Source organism: Balaenoptera physalus (assembly GCF_965194825.1).
Source record: "Balaenoptera physalus genome assembly, chromosome: 9".
NCBI lineage: Eukaryota > Metazoa > Chordata > Mammalia > Artiodactyla > Balaenopteridae > Balaenoptera > Balaenoptera physalus.
In genome coordinates this window covers 33,459,211-33,479,725 of record NC_138888.1, presented here as the reverse complement: position 1 = coordinate 33,479,725, position 20,515 = coordinate 33,459,211, and the positions used below count along the sequence as shown (strand labels likewise).

The following is a 20,515-nucleotide window of genomic DNA, read 5'->3' as shown; positions in this document are numbered from 1 at the left end:
AGGAAAATCTAGCAAAGGTGAGATCTAGCCAAGAAAATCTAGCCCATGGATCTGACATTTGGCTGACCTTTCATCATAATTAATGATTTTGTTACATTTCCACATTACAATTTTGTTCACGTATACAACAAACAGAAGAAACGCACTTTGACACACTATAAATGTACAACATACACAAAGTAAGTTAGCATGTCTTCTACTACAAAAGTTTGGTCCCCCTTCTCACAGGGCAAAACAAAACAAATGTTGGGAGGAAGGAAGTTAGGAAGGGAGAGGGGAGAAAGGAAGAGAGGAGGAAGGAGGGAAGAATAGGTCCAAGGCCAAGTTGCAAAGTACCAGGAGACAGGACTTGCCAGTGTAGAATCAGAGCTTAGGAGAACTAAGGGTAGGGGATAGAAAAAGGAGATGGAGAAGGAGGAGGAAAAGAAGAGGAGGAAGAAGAAGGAGGAGGGGGGAGGAGAAGGAGGAAGGCAGGGAGGAAGAAGAACAAATTTATGGTTTTATTTCTTGGCTCTTTATTGACATTTTTAAAAAACTACTTTTGATATCAGACTGCCTCAGATCAAATCCCAACTCCAACACTGCCTGTAAACTGTAAAAGAGTTTCTTAAATCTTTCTGTAATTCAGCTTTTTCATCTATAGTAGGACCTACTTCATAGGGTCTGTGTTGGCTCAGATCCTCCAAGGAGCAAATGCCAAGAGATTTACTGGGGGAAACTGCAGTGAAGGATGATGGAGGAGAGAGCAGTATGCAGGGAGCCTTCTACTGAAATGCAGGTCTGACCATGTGAAAGGAGAGAGGGAAGGAAATATTGAGTAGGAAAGTCTCATTGGGTGCATTCTGCCCAAATCTCAAATTCTTAACCTGGCCAGTAGGGAGTGCCCCAGCAAAATTTGCCCATTGGAGGAATCTTGGATTGGGCAGGAAGATTCTAGTACTTCAGTGTACCAGTCATTGACTTCGAGAAGCATGACTTGCTATGAGCTTCTCCACTAGATCCAAAAGAGTGGAAACTGGGGCTTGTCAATCAGCGACACTCCCACTGCAGGCTGTCTTGCAGGGAGATCTATCCAGGCACCTCCATGGCTGTTTCCAGGTGTCATGAGAAGACTGCATAAGACACACATCTGAAGAGTTCTCAGTAAATGTTAGGTATTATTACTGTTATTATTACTATTGTTATTAAATGGAGAAATCTTTAAAAGAGTTTATGTTTTTCAGAAATAAATGCATACACTTAAAGTGAAAGAAAAGGACAATAACTGATCAGTATGTCTCCAAAATATAAATTTAGCAGAATTTTAATCCTGATACATGCCCTTTTCCTACATATCCTACAGCACTGATATATGATGGAGTGGTGTTTTGTCCTGAGACCATTTTTCCTTTGAGGCAGTATGTGTGAGAGTTAAGAGCACAGACTCTGAAGCCAGTCTGGTTGATTTGGCTGACTCCACAATTGGTTAGCTGGTAACCAAATTACTTGACCTTTCTATGCCTCAGTTTCACCACTCTGTAAAAAGTTGATGCTAATAACTATCTTCCAGGATTGCCTTGAGATTTTGAATGAATTCATATTTTTAAAGGGCTTTAGAGCAGTGCTTGGCACATAGCAAGCACAATACGTAAGTGATAGTTTTTATTATTACCCCAAATGAGAATAATTTATGGGAGCTCATCAAACTTCCTGCTGAGACTAGGCAGGCACTTTCTTCCATATATGTTTTACCTCGTTAATCTCAATTACTGACTAAGAATATTTGTTCCTTAAATTTGTTTACTACAGGGTTTTCCCTGGTCTGTGAAATAAATTTTTGATCACCAATTTATTAAAATTTTATTACTGAAATTTGGTAGTATTTGTTTTGGTATAACCTAAGCTTTAAAATTACGTTAGTTAAATATTAGAAAAGTATGATAGGGACATTACTTCTCATATATTTCTTCATACAGTCAACTTTGGAATTTTTAAAATAACTAATGATTTGAAAGTTTACTTAATATTTTATTGATTTATCCATTAAAGATAGATAGATAGATAGATACGCTAAGTAAAGCAAATTAGGAAATAAAGATGAATGTAAAGTACTATCTCTACAATTCACATTCTAAGTCAAGAAAATTTAGGAAATAAGGACAAATGCGAAGTACAACTTTTAAAAAAATTTTAATATATAATGTTCTAGTCTTATTTCTATGTATATATGTTTCTATTAGTGTGTGTCTGAGTGGTATGTGTGTCTTTACGGATATGTAATTAGAATTATAGTGTATATAATTTTGTATTCTGCTTTTTAAAATTTTACTTAACGCTATATTCTACGTATATTCATATCATTAAAACTGCTTCAAAACAGGATTTTAATGATTGCATATATTTCATGACATGAATGTATCACAATTTAATTTATTCAACTCTTTCTCTAACATTGAATATTTAAGTGCCTCTACAGTTACTCACTATGATAAATAATATTGTAATGGGCATGCTTGTACTTTAACCATTTTCTTAATTTCTGATTACTTATTGGAAGGATACATTGAATTGCTTTTTATGAATAAAAATACTATATGTTTTCATTTTTTCTTATAACTGAATTTAACTTCAAAATCAAGTGTTAGGTCATTTGTTAGAAGTGATGGACACTTCCTTCTTTAATTATATAGTGAAAGCTGAAATAGAACTAAAAATAAAGTCAGCAGGAAATATAAAGATTAAAATGATTATCAAACATAACCTATTTTAGATTTAAAAAACAAAACTATTCTTAGCAACAGTCATTTTAAGAGACTAATTTTCAGTGTGATTTTGTTTTCTAGGACTTATTTTTAATATTGTTAACAGTAATGGCAAAAATACATAATGAGTCTTCTTCATTTCTCTTTGGGTGGCTCACATTAAATAGCAAGATTTATTTTTTCCAAGAAGTAATTTTTAAGTCTAATTTTCCAAAGTAGGAATTAGTTTTACAAAGAAGTAATTACTGAGACTAATTTTCCAGATAAAAATATCATAATAGTGTGACAAACTTCTGTTTAAAAGACAGCCCTGACATACTTTAAGTAGGATATGTGCTTTTCATTTTTCTGCTAGGAGTGATTTTTAATCCATCAGCATTTTCTAACATAGTCACTCTAGGTCTGATAACATGTACTTCCAGAAAGTCAGCCAAAGCTAGTAATGCTTGACCATGGAAGGTTATTTATTATAAATAGATAAGAGATATGCATATGAATCACTCATCAGAGGTGAAAGTTTCCCTTTTTCTACCTAATCTGGTGCTTTGATATGTGATCTCACAAATCAGTTTAGATTGTTAGAATGAAACCCAACAAACTAGATATCAGTCAAACCACTTATTTTGTCAGTATAGGCATAACCTAAGAGTTATATTTATAATGTGAGCCCTATAGTGATGATTAGAAGTATTTATGGATATACAACAAAAATTACATCAAATATAAGAGGGAAAAAAAGATTTATTTTAACTTTAGGCTGCTGGCCAGTAATACTGAAAACATTTTTACCAAGTAAAAGGACTTAATAAGATCTGAAAATAATCAATTCAGATTACTAGGAATGAAACAAGAAAAATTTTTAATTAAATAGAAATGCCACCCTTGCTTATTTCCACATTGCCATTAGAATCTTGAGAGGTGTAGGGAAACGCTGGTGAAAATATAACAGACTGAATAATAGTGCCCTAATTCTTCCAATAATCTCGATAGAATTTCAAAGTAATTGAACTTTTCTCTTGGACATTGTAGAAAAGGTCCATTAGATTAAATGACAGCCCAGTTGTCATAACATCACTGAAGAACCTGGATAACCCCAGGCTCCTCTTTTCCCACCTGATCTTACCATGCATCTTGTGCCATTGTGAATTAATTGATTTAAATGTAATTTTTCTCTTTCCTCTTCTATGCCAGCCTGAAACCTTTGGCCTCCAATCAGCAAGGGGGTGTATTCCCTGCAACTGCAATTCCTTTGGGTCTAAATCATTTGACTGCGAAGAGAGTGGTCAATGTTGGTGCCAGCCCGGAGTAACAGGAAAGAAATGTGATCGCTGTGCCCACGGCTATTTCAACTTTCAAGAAGGAGGATGCACAGGTCTGTAAATGAGACTAAGCTCCATGAATTCATTATCTGCTTTTGGTGTTTAAGCATCTGTAACAGTTGGTTCTACAAGGTTCCCCGAAGTTAAGGGAAATACACTTTGACAACAAGCAAGTATTGATATGTAATGCAAATAATATTTAACCTAACATATATATATATTTTTTTTTTTTTTAATAGATGAAATACATTGCAATTTGAAACACTGCCCTATAAATAACTGTGCTTGCAATAAACATCCATCAGCAGGTCCCAGTTCTGCTGTCTCCCTCCCTTTCTGTGACCTCTATTCAGCCAGTCACTCAAAGGCTACTGCAGCTTAAAAGTCAGATGTTCAGTTTTTCTGGTGCCAATGTTACCTTAGTTTAAACTTTACTCGCAAGCTAATACAGTTCAACTTTTCCATTTCCTATTGCAAAATTGGTACAAGGATCAGGGAAGTTAATATCTTTCTCTGGTACAAAAAAAAAAAAAATGTTTTCATCTACTTCCAGGTGCCTTGAAAACTGTGATGTTCTGAGAGAGAAATAGATTGGCTCTAGATATTTGTCAGTTCCTGAGAAATTGCAAGCCAGGTTTTCTAACCAGGGCTCCCTCAAGCAGTGTTCTCCTATGTCCAGCCACAGCCTTCCTACAGATCCTGAATGAAGAAAATAGGAATTAGCACACTACAGATGAAAGTAAAGATTGAACATTTGCCTTGATTTTATGCCACTAAGTTGGAATTGACCCCTATTCCAACAGTAACTAGGTTGAATATTACCCTTGTTTACTAAACTCACTGATGCAACATTGATGATACTCTTACACTCACAGCACCATGATAAATACATGGCCAAGATTTTAAGATACTGTTATTGACTACTGTAGCAAATTTATGTGAGAAGTGGCAGGAATAATATTTAAAATTCTTTTAAAAGCCAATACCTTTCAGATATTCTCAACCACTTCTGATGTATACAGGTTTTATCATAAATTCAGCCATTATAAGTTATTCTGAATATTATAATTACACATCCTCTAAGAATCTATGTATGATCTCTAAGCCAATATCTGTATATACTAAAAAATTTAGAGCTGCATTTTAAAATATACTCTGTTCTTTATAAACACAACTCTCACTAACATTTTTCACTGAATCTGAATTGATGAAAAAGTACTACACATTCAAATATATCCACTACCAGAAATTATAAATACCAAAAAAATTATTTAAAATTATGAAACAGTGATAACATTTTCAAAATGCAAACTTAGTAGCATTTGAACCCGGAGAAGCAGAACTGAAAAAAAAATAGCACAGGACAGGCAGGGTAGCATTATGGTTGAGAGCGTGACTCTCACCAAAGAGCTTGGATTTGTTTAGTGACTCCACCAGCAACTAGTTATATGACCTTGACTGAGTGACCTGGCCTCACTGTCCCTCTGCAAAATTCATCTATTAAGTCAGGAAAATAATAGTATCTACCTCACTGGGGTTTTGTAAGAATTAGTTGAGTTAATGGCTATAAAAGATTCAGAGTGATGCCTGGCACTAAAAGTGCTATGTAAGTGTCTATCATCATCATCATCATTATCATTTTTGTTTATTAGTATTATCAATTGTGATAAACATTCTGTTTTGGTAGGGAAAACTAGCTAATTACTCAAGTCTTCCTATTCAGTGTTGTGCTTCCATTGAAGAACCACTTAGAGAATTTCTACTTGCAAGTAGATTGTAACTGTCCCAAGACATTCTTTAGCACATAAGTTTAAACATAATGTAAAATATTTTTCTTCTTAATAAATGGTATATATAAAATAAATCCTTTGGCTTAAAATTAGCAAGAACAACAATAATAAAAACAACAGCTAACATTTATGTCAAGCATCGTGCTAAACATTTTTCACAGCAGGATAGAATGCTGTGAGCAATGATAATTGTGATCCCTTGAAAAGCGAACTTAATCAAATAAACTAAATGTATTTTTAAAAAGATTTAATCATCATATAACTAATTAAAGATTTCTCATAACATTAGTCTTCTATTTGAATCTGAGTATTTGATGGTATTTTTCTCTTTCACTTTTTTGATTTGAAATGCTGCACTAAAGTATACTCAGCAACTGAGTCAACTATAGCTAATAAGTGGCATGCGTTCCTTGTCTTGAATGGCTTTGAAGATCTTCTCAAATCTTTTTTTTTTTTCCTTCAGATCTTATTTTTGCATTCTTCGAGAAAGTGCAATGGATAGGGATGTTTGCACTCTTCATATATCATATCATAGCTAGGAAAACGAAAAATCCATTGAAAAGAAATAAGGCAGGTGGTAAATGAAACTCAAAAAATATTTTTATATGTAAATATATTTCTATAGTTCAACTATTTAAAAATATTTGCAAAACTGAAATATCCTGATGTCATTTTAATTAAATGTATGATATATTGAATTTAGGAAGCTTATTAAGCTTACTGTTTTTATTGCAAATCTGAGTCATCAACAGGAAGGAAATATTAATCTATGTAGCACAGAAACATCAGTTATGAACTTAAAATAAATATAGAAACAGAATTGTAACCTTGATAGTATCTAGATATAAGGGAATACAGTTAACAGGGAATCTGATAACATCGGTTCTTTTTATCCTTAATCGAAAAGCAAAAATGTTTTACCCTTTAAAATTATTAAATGAAATTCAGTATATATTTATTGAACAACGCCTCTGAAATGCACTGTACTATAATAGAAAAGATGAATGAGGTGAGTCATTTTCAAGGATCTTTAACCAAATAAGACAACACAAATCACAAAAAAAACAACACAAACATTTTATATCAAATTATTTTTTTCTTTTTTATCCTTTCACCTGTGAAGCTTGTGACTGTTCCCATCTGGGTAATAATTGTGACCCAAAGACTGGTCGATGCATTTGCCCACCCAATACCATTGGAGAGAAATGTTCTAAATGTGTGCCTAATACCTGGGGCCACAGCATTACCACTGGTTGTAAGGTGAGTGAATTGCTTTATTTCATCTCATAATGTCTTTTAAGGATTTCTATTTTGGTAGACCTCAGTAGTCTGGCATTTCAAAAGTCAATATTATATTACAAAACAATACAGAACTATCACTATAGCATGCTTGCAGGTATTGATCAGTATCTTACATTTTACTTGTGGGAAAGATGACAAAGTAAATATACATTTATGCAGCTTCATCCATGATATTTACAAAAAAAAAAGGAGGAAAAAGAACCAAAAATTCTAAAATAAAACCGGAAACATCTATAACTTCATACCTACACACAATGAATGTATCTGCAAAGTACAAGGAAATTAAGAACGAATTAAAAGAATTTGCCAAAAATCCATAAGAATTTCCCCCAACTTATAACTAGGTGTCAGTTTTCAGGAAGTAGTTGAGAGGATTCTGAAGAGTCATATAAACAACCTTTAGCTTACAAAACTACACATTTTTTTTCCATGAGTGGACCATAGAAAGTGGTGTGACCAGACTCACATTTAGAGAAATCTATACAGCTTCAGGGTAGAAGGCTGCTTGTAAGGCCTTTGCAGAAATGTTGGTGAGAGTTGACAGAGGTTTGGCCCCAGTCAATTATCCACTAGCATTTAGGGGGCAAGCTAAGTTATAGAATTCCTAGACTGATATGGCCTGCTGAACTCATGTATTTAGGGGGTGAGAAAGAGAAGGAGTAGGGATGCCTGCCAGGTTTTGTTTTGCAACAGGTGATTGTATCATTTACTGCTAGAGGGATTATAGGAGGAGATGCAAGTTCAAAAAGGAAAGGTGATGAGTTCGGGGTTTTTTGTCAACTTTTTGTGAGACTTTAATTAAATAAAATACAATTCACCTATTTAAAGTGATGAGTTTTGATTAATGATTACAGTTGTATAACCAACCCTTGTGCTCCATTGCAGTCTACTTCCCCTACCCCGCCCCCCGCCCCCAATCAGCACCAGGAAACTACTCTTTTCATTCTATCACTATAGTTGTGCCATTTCTACAAATTCACATAAATATAGTCATATTCCATGTTGTTGTTTGGAGGGTTTTTTTGTTTGTTTTGGGGGATTATTTTTAGTTTGGCTTCCTCTACTTAGTATAGTGCTTTTGTAATTCATCCATCTGTTATATTTTATCAGTAGTTCTTTTTAATTGTTTAATAATTTTTCATTGTATGATATGCTATGACTTGGGTCATTTCCAGTTTGGTCCTATTATGAATAATTTTGCTGTGACCATTAGTATATAAATGTCAAAAGCAAGTGTGTAGACACATTTTCATTCCTCTTCACAAGAACACTCCACATCCCTGCCTGTACTCAAGATTCCAAGTCGTTTTTTAAATTTTAAACATTCAATTGGGTGTGTATTCATGTATTTGCATTTCTTTTTTTTTTTGTCCAATGATATTAGGAATAATTTTGGTTTTTTGTCAGTTATATATCTTCTGTGTGCCTATTTAAATCTTTTGCCTATTTTTATTTGGGGTTGTTTGTTTACTTAGTAATAAGTTGAAAGAATTCTTTATATATTCAGGATACTAGCCCTTTAATACATCTAGTTCTGCAACTGTTTTCTCCTAGTATATGACTTGCTTTTCAATTCCTCTAAGTATCTTTAATTTTTATAAAAATTAGTTTATTATCTTTTTCTTTCATGGTTCATGCTTTTTATGGTCCATCTAGGAAGTAAATTTATATTTCTTAAAGGTCTAAAGTATCTCTCCTGTGTTTTCTTCAAGAAGTTTCACAGTTTTATGTCTTAAATTTGGGTCCATGTTCAATTTTCAATATTAATTTTTATATACGGTGTGAAGTAAAGGTCAAAATTCACTTTTTTTCTGGATGTCCAATTTTTCCAACACCAATTGTTGAAAAGGCTATCTTATTTTCCCCATTGAATTACTTTGATTCTTTTGTCAAAATAAACTGACCATATATGCGTTCACACATTTCTGGACTCTATTCTGTTGCATTGATTTATGTCTATCCTTATGCTGACAGCACACTGTCTTGATCACTGTAGCTTTCTAGCAAGGAATGAAATTAGGTGGTATAAACTCTCCAACCTTGTTCATCATTTCCCAAACCGTTTGGTTACATTGAATCCTTTGCATTTCCATATAAATTGACAACCCAGTTTGCCAATTTCTTTCTAAAAAACCTGCTAAGATTTGATTGGGATTATGTTAAATCTACAGGTCAACTTGGGAAAAATTGACATTTTAAGAACATCAGATCTTCCAGTGTATGAACATGGCATAACTTTCCATTTAGTTAAGTCTTTATCATTTTCCTCAACAATGTTTTATAGGTTTTGGTGTGCAAGACTTGCACATGCATTATTAAATTTACTGTTATATTTCATATTTTTGATGCAAATGCTATTATTTGTTCCATTTCTGTTTCCAATTGTTTGTTACTAGAATAGAAAAATACAATTATTTTTATATATTAACCTTCTATACTGCAATCTTCCTAAGCTTATTAGTTTTACTTGCTTTTTGGTAGATTCATTAGGATTTTTTATCTAGACAATAGCGTCATCTGCAAATTGAGTTTTTCTTCTCCCTCTCCAATCCCTGTAAGTTTTATTTCATTTTCTTGACCTACTGCAGTAAATTGTTGACTAGAAGAAGTTGGAGCAAACATCTTTGTCTCATTCCTTATGTTAAGTAGAAAGCATTCAGTCTTTTATAATTAAAACATAATTAAGAATGATGTTAGCTATATTTTACTTATAGATGCTCTTTATCAGTTTTAGGATGTCTCTCATGTTCCTAGGTTGCTAAGAACTTTTATCAGGAATGTGTGTTCAATTTTGTCAAATGAATTTCTTCAGCTATTGAGATATCATATGATTTTTCTTTTTAAGCTGTTAATATGGTGAATCATATTGATTGATTTTCAAATGTTGATCCAGCTTTGTAATCCTCAGATAAACCCTGCTTGATCATGGGAGATTATTCTTTTAGAATTATTTTAGATTATGTGTGCTAGCATTTTGTAAATGGTTTTTGGATCTACATTCATAAGGAATATTGGTTTATATTTTTCGTAGTGTTGTTTTCCAGTTTTGGTATTGGGGTACTGCTAGCCTCATGAAATAGATTGGGAAGTATTCCCATCACATAATTTCTAAAGAGTTTACATAATCAATGAAATAGAAAACAAAAATACTCTAGAAAAAAGTCAGTGAAGCCCAAAACTGATTCTTTGGAAAGATTAATAAAGTTGACAATACTCTAAGAAGATAGATCAAGAAAAAAAGAGAGAAGAAACAATCATGAGTAAAGAAGGGGACATAACTATAGATCCTATAGACATTAAAAGAATAATATGGGAATAATCTGAACAACTTAAAACAATAAATTTTATAACATATTAAATGAACTGAATGGAGGAATGTTTTCAAAGGTTTATTTTAACGTCCCTTTTTTTTTTCTTACTTTGAAGTTAACTTGCCCTTGCGTTTCATGTTTCTTAAGGTGAAAACTTAGATTATCGGCTTGAGATCTTTCTTCTTTACTAATATAAGCACTTCATATTATAAGTTTCCTTCCAGGCACTACTTTAATTGTATCCCATACATGTTGATATGTTGTGTCTCAATTTTCATTGTTTAAAATATTCTTACTTATTTTATTTTTAATCCAATGATTATTTAAAAGTATGTTCTTTATTTTGCAAATATTTGGGAGTTTTCAAGATCTCTTTCTGTTATTGTCATCTAGTTCTGTATTGGTCTGAAAACATAATTTGTATTTTTTAGTCCTTTTGAATATATAGAGATTTGTTTTTTGTCTTAGAATCGTGTCCATTTTGATTAACATGTATCCTTGAAAACAAGGTGTGTTATGTTCTGGCGTCGTTGGATAAAATCTTCTATAAAAGTCAGTTATCTTTAATGATTTTTATGTCTGTGTGTTTTCTCAATACCTGAGGGTGTTGAGCTATACCTGTGATCTATTTCTTCTTTCACTTCTCTCGGGTTTTGATTCATGTATTTTGTAGCAGTGATATTAGGTGTATGCTCATTTAAGATGAATCTATCTTTTTGAAAAGTTGATGCCTTTATCATTATGAAGCATCCCTGTTTATCCATGATAATGTTCCTTGTTCTGAAGTGTTCTTTTTTCTGATATTCATATAGCTATTCTGTCTTTCTTCTGATTGGTGTTTTTGCGGTCGTATACATTTTTAAACATTATCATTTATTCCATCTCTTTTTAAAAATAGTTTTATGTGTTTCTTTTAGGTAACATATATCTAAATCTGTTGTTTATCTTACCTTAATGCTTCAGCCTCTTAATTCAAGTATTTAAATCATTTCCATTTAATGTAATTATCAGTCTGAATGGGTTAAGTCTACATTTTGCTATTTGCTTTATATTTGCCCTATCTGCTCTTACCATCATTTTTCTTCTTTTTCTACCTTTGGACTGAGTAATTTTTTATAATTACATTTTATATTCACTTTGACTTCTTAGCTCTACTTATTTATTTTATATTTTTGTCTTTGTCTAGGGATATACATCTTTAACTTTTCATAATGTACCTTAAAATAATGTTTTACCATTTTACATTTAACATAAGAAACTTGCAAGGGTAAACCTCTAATTTTCTTTCTTATCTTTATGCTATTGTTGTCATATATTTTACTTCTACATATTATATATCCCACAATATAATCTTATGATTTTGATTTAAATAATCGATTATTTTTTCAAAAGGAGAAAAAACTTATTTTCTGTTTTTCTATATAAATATCAATTCCAGTGCTCTTTATTCCTTTGGGTACATCCAAATTTCTATTATTATTATATTATTATTATTATTATTATTATTATTATTATTATTATTATTTCTAGTATTTCAGGTCTGCTGACAATGATTCTTTCAATTTTTGTTACCAAAAGTCTATTTTTCCTTCATTTTTCAAAGTTATTGTTTCTGAGTATATAATCCTAAATCCTGTTTTTCAGCAATTTGATTATGTTTTCTTTTTGTAGTCACCTTATATTCATTTCTCAGGGGGTTAGTTGGACTTAGATCTGTGGGATTGCAGATTTCATCAAAGTTGGAAATTTTCCAGCCATTATATCTTTAAATTTTTGTTTGTTTGTTTTTCATCCCCATTGTCTCCTTCTGGAACTCATTATGTATGTGTTGGACCACTTGATATTTTCCCACAGCTCACTGAAATTCTGCTTATTCTTTCATTCTTCTTTTTTCTATATTCTTCATTTTTGTTAGTATCTATTGTTAGGTGTTCAAATTCACTGATTTTTTTTTTCTTCTGTAGTATCTAATCTGTTGTTAATCTAGTTGCTAGTCTTTTTTCATTTCAAATATGTATCTTTCATCTTTAAATTTCCTTTTGGATCTTTTTATATCTTTCACATCTCTCCTCCTTATATTCACATTTTTCATTTATCCTTGAGAATATTTATTTATAATATTTATAAATATTGGTTTTTGTAAGGTAGTTTTCTGCTAATTCCATCATTTGTTTTATTTCAAGATCATGCTTACTGGTTGATTTTTTTTCCTGGTTATGAACTATATTTTCTTGCTTCTTTGCGTGACTGTTGATTTTTATTTGGATGCCAGATGTTGTACATTTTTTCATTGTTGCACATTAGATTTTTGTTGTATTCCTTTAAGGAGAGTTGAACTTTATCCTGGCTATCAGGTTAGTTATTCATCGATCACTTGAATCCTTTTGATGCTTGCTTTTAAATTTTATTAGGGAAGGTCCAGAGCAGCCTTTAATCTAGGAATCACTTAACCCTACTACTAAGGGGCTAAATACATTGAGAACACTACCCAGTACATTACTATCTGTTCACTCTGGCTATTGGGAATATGAATTATTCCAAGCTTTCTGTGGACTCTAGGAATTTTTCAGCCTCAGGCTTTCCAATTATTTTTTTCTCCAACCATGTAGAATTTCATTCCATGCATGCACAGATCAGTACTTAACCAACAACTCAAGGGAACCCTTCTGCATATCTCTGGAATTTTCTCTCTAACTTCCTTCTTTTTGGACATGTATTCTACTTGTCTTCCATAAATTCTAATTGCCTCAGCTTCTCCAAACTCTATGCTGTTTCTCAACAGCATAGTTTTGGGTGTTATTTGGGTTTCCCCTCTTTGGGTTGCAGACTAGACTCTGCATGTTCCAACTCATTTGTTTTCTAACTCATTTGTTTTCCTTCTCTCAAAAATCACAGTCCTTCGCTTCCTGTTATCCAATGTTTGAAAACAGTTATTTCTTGGTTTTTATTTGTGTATGTGTTTTGTTTTTACTTTTGTAGTTTAACAGATTAAAATAGAGGAGATAAACCATGTAAGTGCTCTAAAAACTAAGAGACTGTTTAAAAAGAAGGAATATTCTTTAGTGCCTAGTGCAACACAAAGGTCAAGTAAGATTAGGGCTGAACTGTGTCCATTAAATTTAAGAGCATTAAATAAAGGCATTTTTGATGTTAGTGAGAGCCATTCCAGTTGATCACATTGGACTGAGAAATACTGGAACATAATGACCAAATGTGGCCTGTTTGACTCCATGGTAGTACTCTACAGAGATGTAAACTATTATTTTCTACTGAGTTATCACACATGTAGACTGTAACCATTCTTACATATATGATAAAATATCTGAATACATTCGTCTAGAATACACTGATCTAGAGGAAAACAAGAGTATTGGTGACTGTTCAAGGAAGCGCAGATACATGACTTCAGTTAGACATGTGGTTAAATTAAAAACTGGACAGGACGCTCATTTTTCTATTGCCAACAGCACTATTAAGTTTGAAGGTCCATAGAGCTACATTTTTGGAAACAAAACAAAAATTTCTCAAGAGTTCCAAAGATTTTTGATGAGTATGAACAATGTTTTAAGTTTCTGTGACTGACATTTTGCATTTTCAACCTCAAATCCAAGCATCTGCCCCATCGCTTGACTCATGAACAAGTTGTACATAAACTTAAGAGGGTTCCATGTTATCTACAAAATCCTATGATGTGACCAAACTCTAGTGAAACTCCCGAAATTGAAGCTGATGCTTAATGTTCAGGATGTAAATCAGTGTAGAATGTAGACCAAGTTTTTTTTTAAGCATTTGTATGTTTGATACCATTATATTTACTGATCATTGAATAAACATTATATTGACTGAGGTCAATCGAAATATTTTGATTACTTTGAACCACTGTTAAAAATCTCAATTTCTAAATAGCTAGACACTTCATCATTATGAATAATTACAAAAAAATTCATACAGCCCTCACAAATATTTATAAGCAAGTATCCTACTATTTAAAAATCTTGGATGAGTATAATCTAAATGAACAGTGATTTGAGATTTATAGCTTTCGTTTCTTTGTGTCATGGATAATTTCTCTGTGCTGAGGTATGAGCACACATATCATCTGAGCTTTTATTGAACTAGAATACAAAGCCTGCCATCTTTCACTAGCAGGGGAATAGTGCATAAATCCTCTATTGCTAAACAAACATTACATCTAATTATGATTTAAGTTTCATGTTGGCTATAGTACTATCTAAACATATGGTTAATGGTCTCTTTTATTCTCTACTATAACTTCCTGAATAAACTCCCTGATTTGGAAAGGTCCCAATGTCTATCTGTACTGTTGACTAGTCTTTAAGAATTAATGCTTTCGTTTTATAAATTTGTAGCAGACATTTCATATTTTAGTTAAAGTCTAAAGACAGTTATTTTAGTTAATAAAGTCTAAGACATCTATTTTAGTTAAGTATCTCATAAAACAATTTTTAAAGTTATTATATGATTATAGTTTCCATAACATATCATAATTTTTCTCTTTCTGATTATGGTCAGTTTTGTTTAAATGAGTCAAGGAAAAATTATTTAAAGGAATAAGTCAGTCATCCTTATTTTGAATTCTCATTCTACATCTGATGTTCTATAAGGATGACTTACTTGGGGAGATAGCAATTGTTTGTTCTATGCTTTGGAAACTATGGCCATGTTTGTAGTATAATAAATAATCACACTTTAGATCTTTGAGTTTAAAATACCTTTTAGGAGCATCCCCTACTGCAGGCCTTTTTACTGGATAGCAATGAAGACAGAAAAATACTGAACCAGAAAGACACAAAAAATAAGACCAGGTGATATTTTAATATCAGAATCTGGGAAAATATTTCACCAAACATTTCGACAGGGAAGAGATAATAGATGGGAAGCTGGTGATTGTACATCCCATCCTGGAAAGTGTTGTCCCATAAATAAACTGCTGGCAGGAGCAGAAGCAGGAATAGCCCTAGTAGTTGTGGGTATAAGAAGTAAGCTGAGCAAGGAAAGTGTGAGAAGTGCAAAGCGAGATCCAGCCAGACTTGGATCTGGAAATTTGGCAAGTTGTTATGCATATGAGTATGCCACAGAGCTGTAGATCTGAGAAGGATAATTAACGGAAAATCACCAGAAAGAGGTCATAGACTAAGTACAAAGCCTGTATGGTGGCAAACTCAGACACAGAGACAGGTGGTACTCACTTGGGAGACAGAAACCACATTAGTTGTTTAAACAGGGAAAGTAGAATATAAAGAATTGTTAACCGGTAAAAGGATAAAAGAGGGATATAAAATGTCCTGAAGTAGTAGGTACAGAAGAGTAGCTACTACTTCCAGGGTGAGGGGTGGTGGACAGTAAAGGAACCAAGGGCTAGGGGAGGGCATCCCGCTGCCCTCCACTCCCAACAAGGCTTAGGTTCAGACATAGTTGAAAAGAATGTGGCTACCACAGGAATGCATAGCCTGCTGGTGGTAAAACACAAACAATAATAGTAATACACAAAACTTGCCAGAGTTTGTGGGCAAGTGTTGGTCTATAGACGCTACCCATCATTGCTGGAGGATATGGGTATGCTGGAGCTACTTAGAAGCAGCCTGTTGTGGTCAGAGTTTGTGTGCAGACCTAAGCAGCCTAAGGGAGAGAGTGGCCTGATGGCATAGCTGGAATTCTTTCTGGGCCTCTGGGCTCCCATGCTAAATAATTAAATAATAATGATGGCAATATTAATGAAGAACCAGAACCCAGACAGAAATGTCTTTCCATCACTATGGCCTTCTAATGAATAAGCCTAACGTTCTGCTACCTGGCCAGGGAGAAATGTCCACAGGGTCTAACTGCAGTATCACAAAGCAGGGCAAGGAGGAGTGAGTTTAGAGCTCAGAAACAGCAGAGTAATCACTGGCACAGCTGATCTGTGAAAATGATGTATTCCAAGACCTTAAATAACATTTAGAAATCCAGTTGAATTTTAATTAAAATGCAAGGAACTATGAGGTCTAAATCAGAAACAGAGAGCCTTAAGCAATAGGAGACGAAGAGACATGTGGATGAGCAGCAATTGAAGATTGCTGCTGAGATGAGATAAAGGAATTATTGAAAAGAAGCTAAAGATGCAGCAGTGTAATTAAAATAAGTATTGGTGGTATATACATACAAGAGAATTTTCATGGTGTAGAATGGAAAGGACAAAATGGAGAACAAATTTGAGAGGCAAATAGGGAAACGACTACAGAAAATAGTAGTATATTATTGATTTGGCAGACAGACAAAAATGATGTACTTTAAGAATTATAAGTGATCCTGAAGAAGAATATTGATAAATTAGAACAGAAGTAAAAATCAAAAACAAATTTGAAGAAATAGCACTGAATTAAAGAACAATTTTATTCTCAAACTGAAAGAACTCACCATGTTCCAGTAAATTAATTTTTAAAAAGACTCAAGCTTTTAAAAATTCTAGCAAAACTTGGCATTTTATTTTATTTTTAAAATTTTTTATGTTTTTAGTATTTTTTTAACATCTTTTTTGGAATATAATTGCTTTACAATGGTGTGTTAGTTTCTGCTGTATAACAAAGTGAGTCAGCTATACGTATACATATAACCCCATATCTCTTCCCTCTTAAAAAAAAAAAAAAAAGTAGCTGCTTAAACATGAATATCAGAAGGAAAATAAAAAGATATCTTGAATTAGTAGCTTGATCCCCTTCTGTGCTAGTTTCCTTTTCCCAGAAATACACTTTGTACTGTTTTGTTAGTTGAGTTTTAAGTGTCTCAAGAGGTGGTGGATCTGGCACTTCCTTGGCAGCATATTTCACAGTCTAATAATCTTAATAACTTCAGTACTCTGGAATGTGTTTAATCCAGTCTTATTTGTTTGTATAGGTTAAAATTTTCCAAGGGCCTCTCATCACCCTAGCAATAGGAATTTTTTAATGGTCTCATCACTTTTTAATTGCTTAAACTTTTACTTTTTTTTTTTTTTTTTAGTGTTTGAAATAAAAGGTTTGGAATGAGCATTAAAAAATAAATTCTAGCAAAATTTCAAATTACATATATAAAGAGAAAATCCTATGCATATCTAGGAAGAAGAAAAAAGATTACCAGCAAAGCACCTCAGATTGGGCTTTTCTGCAAACCTAACTCTAAAACACAACATCTTAGATATCACTTCTCTAAATTCTCCCTGGCTTCCCCACATCTGGTTTGGTGCTTTTTATACATTCTCATAGCATTTTGCATTTTCCCTATTATACCATGCTTATTCCACTGTGTTATATTTATGTATTTACTTCTCTCCCTACATTAGACTGTAAGGTATGTCTCTATACAATAAATGCTATAAAAATGAAATGATAAGGTAAAATGGCTTTGTCTAAAGTTCAATCTTTGAAGTAAGAAGTATTTGAAGGGCTTCCCTGGTGGCGCGGCGATTGAGAATCTGCCTGCTAATGCAGGAGACATGGGTTTGAGCCCCGGTCTGGGAAGATCCCACATGCCGCAGAGCAGCTGGGCCCGTGAGCCACAATTACTGAGCCTGCGCGTCTGGAGCCTGTGCTCCGCAACAAGAGAGGCCGCGATAGTGAGAGGCCCGTGCACCACGATGGAGAGTGGCCCCCACTTGCCACAACTAGAGAAAGCCCTCGCACAGAAACGAAGACCCAACACAGCCATAAAAATAAAAAAAAAATTTTTTTAATTATAAAAAAAAAAAAAGAAGAAGTATTTGAAGAAAACCTATACCTAACTTCTGCTCACCACAAAGACAGAGAAAACAGTTTCTTTCTTATTCAGTAGCTTTATGGTTTCTGGGCACTCATATATTTTAGTAAATGCAGAAAGCAATTTTAACATTATGTTCACTGATGTTTCCCAAGCGACTAAACTAGAACACTACAAAGCATATAACAGACACATGATTAATATGTGCTTAATGGAAGCATAGAAACATTAGAATTAAAATTTAAAGATATTGCCCAAGAAATGGTGTTAATCATTGCTGTTTTTATCTCCTCCATAGCCTTGTAACTGCAGCTCGGTGGGATCCTTGGATTTCCAATGCAATATAAACACGGGGCAATGCAACTGTCGCCCCAAATTCTCTGGTGCAAAATGTACAGAGTGCAATCAAGGCCAGTGGAACTACCCTCACTGCAATCCCTGTGACTGCTTCCTGCCAGGGACTGATGACTCAACCTGTGATTTAGAGACTAAAAAATGCTCCTGTATCGATAAGACTGGGCAGTGTACTTGTAAGGTATGTGCTGCCAAAATTCAGTAAGGAAAAACCTTACTCAATTCTATTTCCATTGCTCAGTTTTAACTTCATTCAGTTATTTATTCCTGCATCATTAGGCCAAACAGACAGACAAATGAAAATTCATTGCCAGACACAGGTTTTTTCTAGCATACAGATAAGCACTGATTTTTAAGAACTGATTTTCAACCAAAACCCAGCGTATTTTTCTAGCTCATATAAATGATATATTTTTGACAGTAGAGTTCAGTTTGTCTTTACATATTCACTTTGCTTCAACAAGAATAATGTGGGAGAGAAAAAAAAGACAGTTATCTTAAGCATCATCAGAGAAAATCACAGCTAAATGATAAGGATTATTTTAAAAAAAAATTTCTCCTCAAATTAATCCGCAATCACTCTACACTGAAAAATATATTTACTGCTGTGGAAGTTCAGTAAAATTTCATCACGTATAAGCACTGACATTACAAACAGTAACTATATGCAAATTTCAGTCCTCATTAATATTGTTAAATGACGTAGGAAAACAGCCAATTAAAAAGGGTAAGAAGGGCTTCCCTGGTGGTGCAGTGGTTAAGAATCCGCCTGCCAACACAGGGGACATGGGTTCGAGCCCTGGTCCGGGAAGATCCCACATGCCGCGGAGCAACTAAGCCCGTGTGCCACAACTACTGAGCCTGCGCTCTAGAACCCATGAGCCACAACTACTGAAGCCCACGAGCCTAGAGCCCATGCTCTGCAACAAGAGAAGCCACCACAATGAGAAGCCAGCGCACCACAACGAAGAGTAGCCCCCACTCGCTGCAACTAGAGAAAGTCCGCGTGCAGCAACAAAGACCCAACGCAGCCAAAAGTAAATAAAAATAAAATAAATTTTTTAAAAAAAGAGTAAGAAGGATTTTTTTCTCCCTTAGATATTTCTGGAAAATCAATCCCAGGATAAATGCAGTAAAGACTGTATCAGAAGTATCTTTTCAAGAAAAAGTCTATGCAAAGAGAGTCAGAGGAAACAGAAAGATGAAATCTAGGGAGTGATTGTTGAGTCTTGAGAATTTAGGAAAATGGAAGGTTCTGCCATTAAAAGTCCTAGACAAAGCACAAAGTATGATGCTGCATTATTACATATTATGATTATACATTATACTTAATACATGCTGTATGTGTGTATATACAGTATTCAGTAATAATTATGTAAATCTATATTTTAACATCCTGCCTGTTTTTTACAGCTTTGCATCACACCACTGTCTAGGAATCAATGTTTTTATTTTGCTTTCAAAATTCTCATGACTCTTTCATATTCCTCACAGTGGAATAATGGGAAATGTACTGCTTAAATTTAAAAAACAATATACAATATCCTTAGTAATGCACGTATTTATAAATAAAGCATTTTTTTAGACCCATGCCATGCTAACAAAGAGATTAACTACGTATGCTATTTGAGATGTGAGTCTGATATTCAGCATACTTTTTTGTTTCATTGTCTTTAAAATGTGCTCCTGTTATTCATTCTTGAGTTTATTTCTCTCACATGTCACCGTATGGACCCTGAGGATCTCTCATCTTTCTTCAGGTGAATGTGGAAGGCGTCCGCTGTGACAGGTGCCGGCCTGGCAAATTCGGACTTGAGGCCAAGAACCCACTTGGCTGCAGCAGCTGCTATTGCTTCGGTGCCACTACTCAGTGCTCTGAAGCAAAAGGCCTGATCCACACGTGGGTGAGTAAGGAACTGCTGAGCCATGTAATGGTATAATGTTAGTTCCTGCTGGCGTCTTTAGCC

The 20,515-nt window shown here is 33.8% G+C and overlaps 1 protein-coding gene across 2 annotated transcripts in view; it reads left to right on the top strand.

Moving 5' to 3' along the window:
* The window catches only part of LAMA2 (laminin subunit alpha 2), a 622,418-nt gene that overhangs the window by 406,954 nt on the left and 194,949 nt on the right, over positions 1-20,515 (top strand). For both annotated transcript variants that reach the window (XM_082475049.1, XM_082475048.1), the window contains exons 21-24: positions 3,933-4,113; positions 6,974-7,110; positions 18,493-18,729; positions 20,309-20,452. In XM_082475049.1, the coding sequence (XP_082331175.1) occupies positions 3,933-4,113; positions 6,974-7,110; positions 18,493-18,729; positions 20,309-20,452 (699 nt within the window). The remainder of the gene's footprint in view (positions 1-3,932; positions 4,114-6,973; positions 7,111-18,492; positions 18,730-20,308; positions 20,453-20,515) is intronic.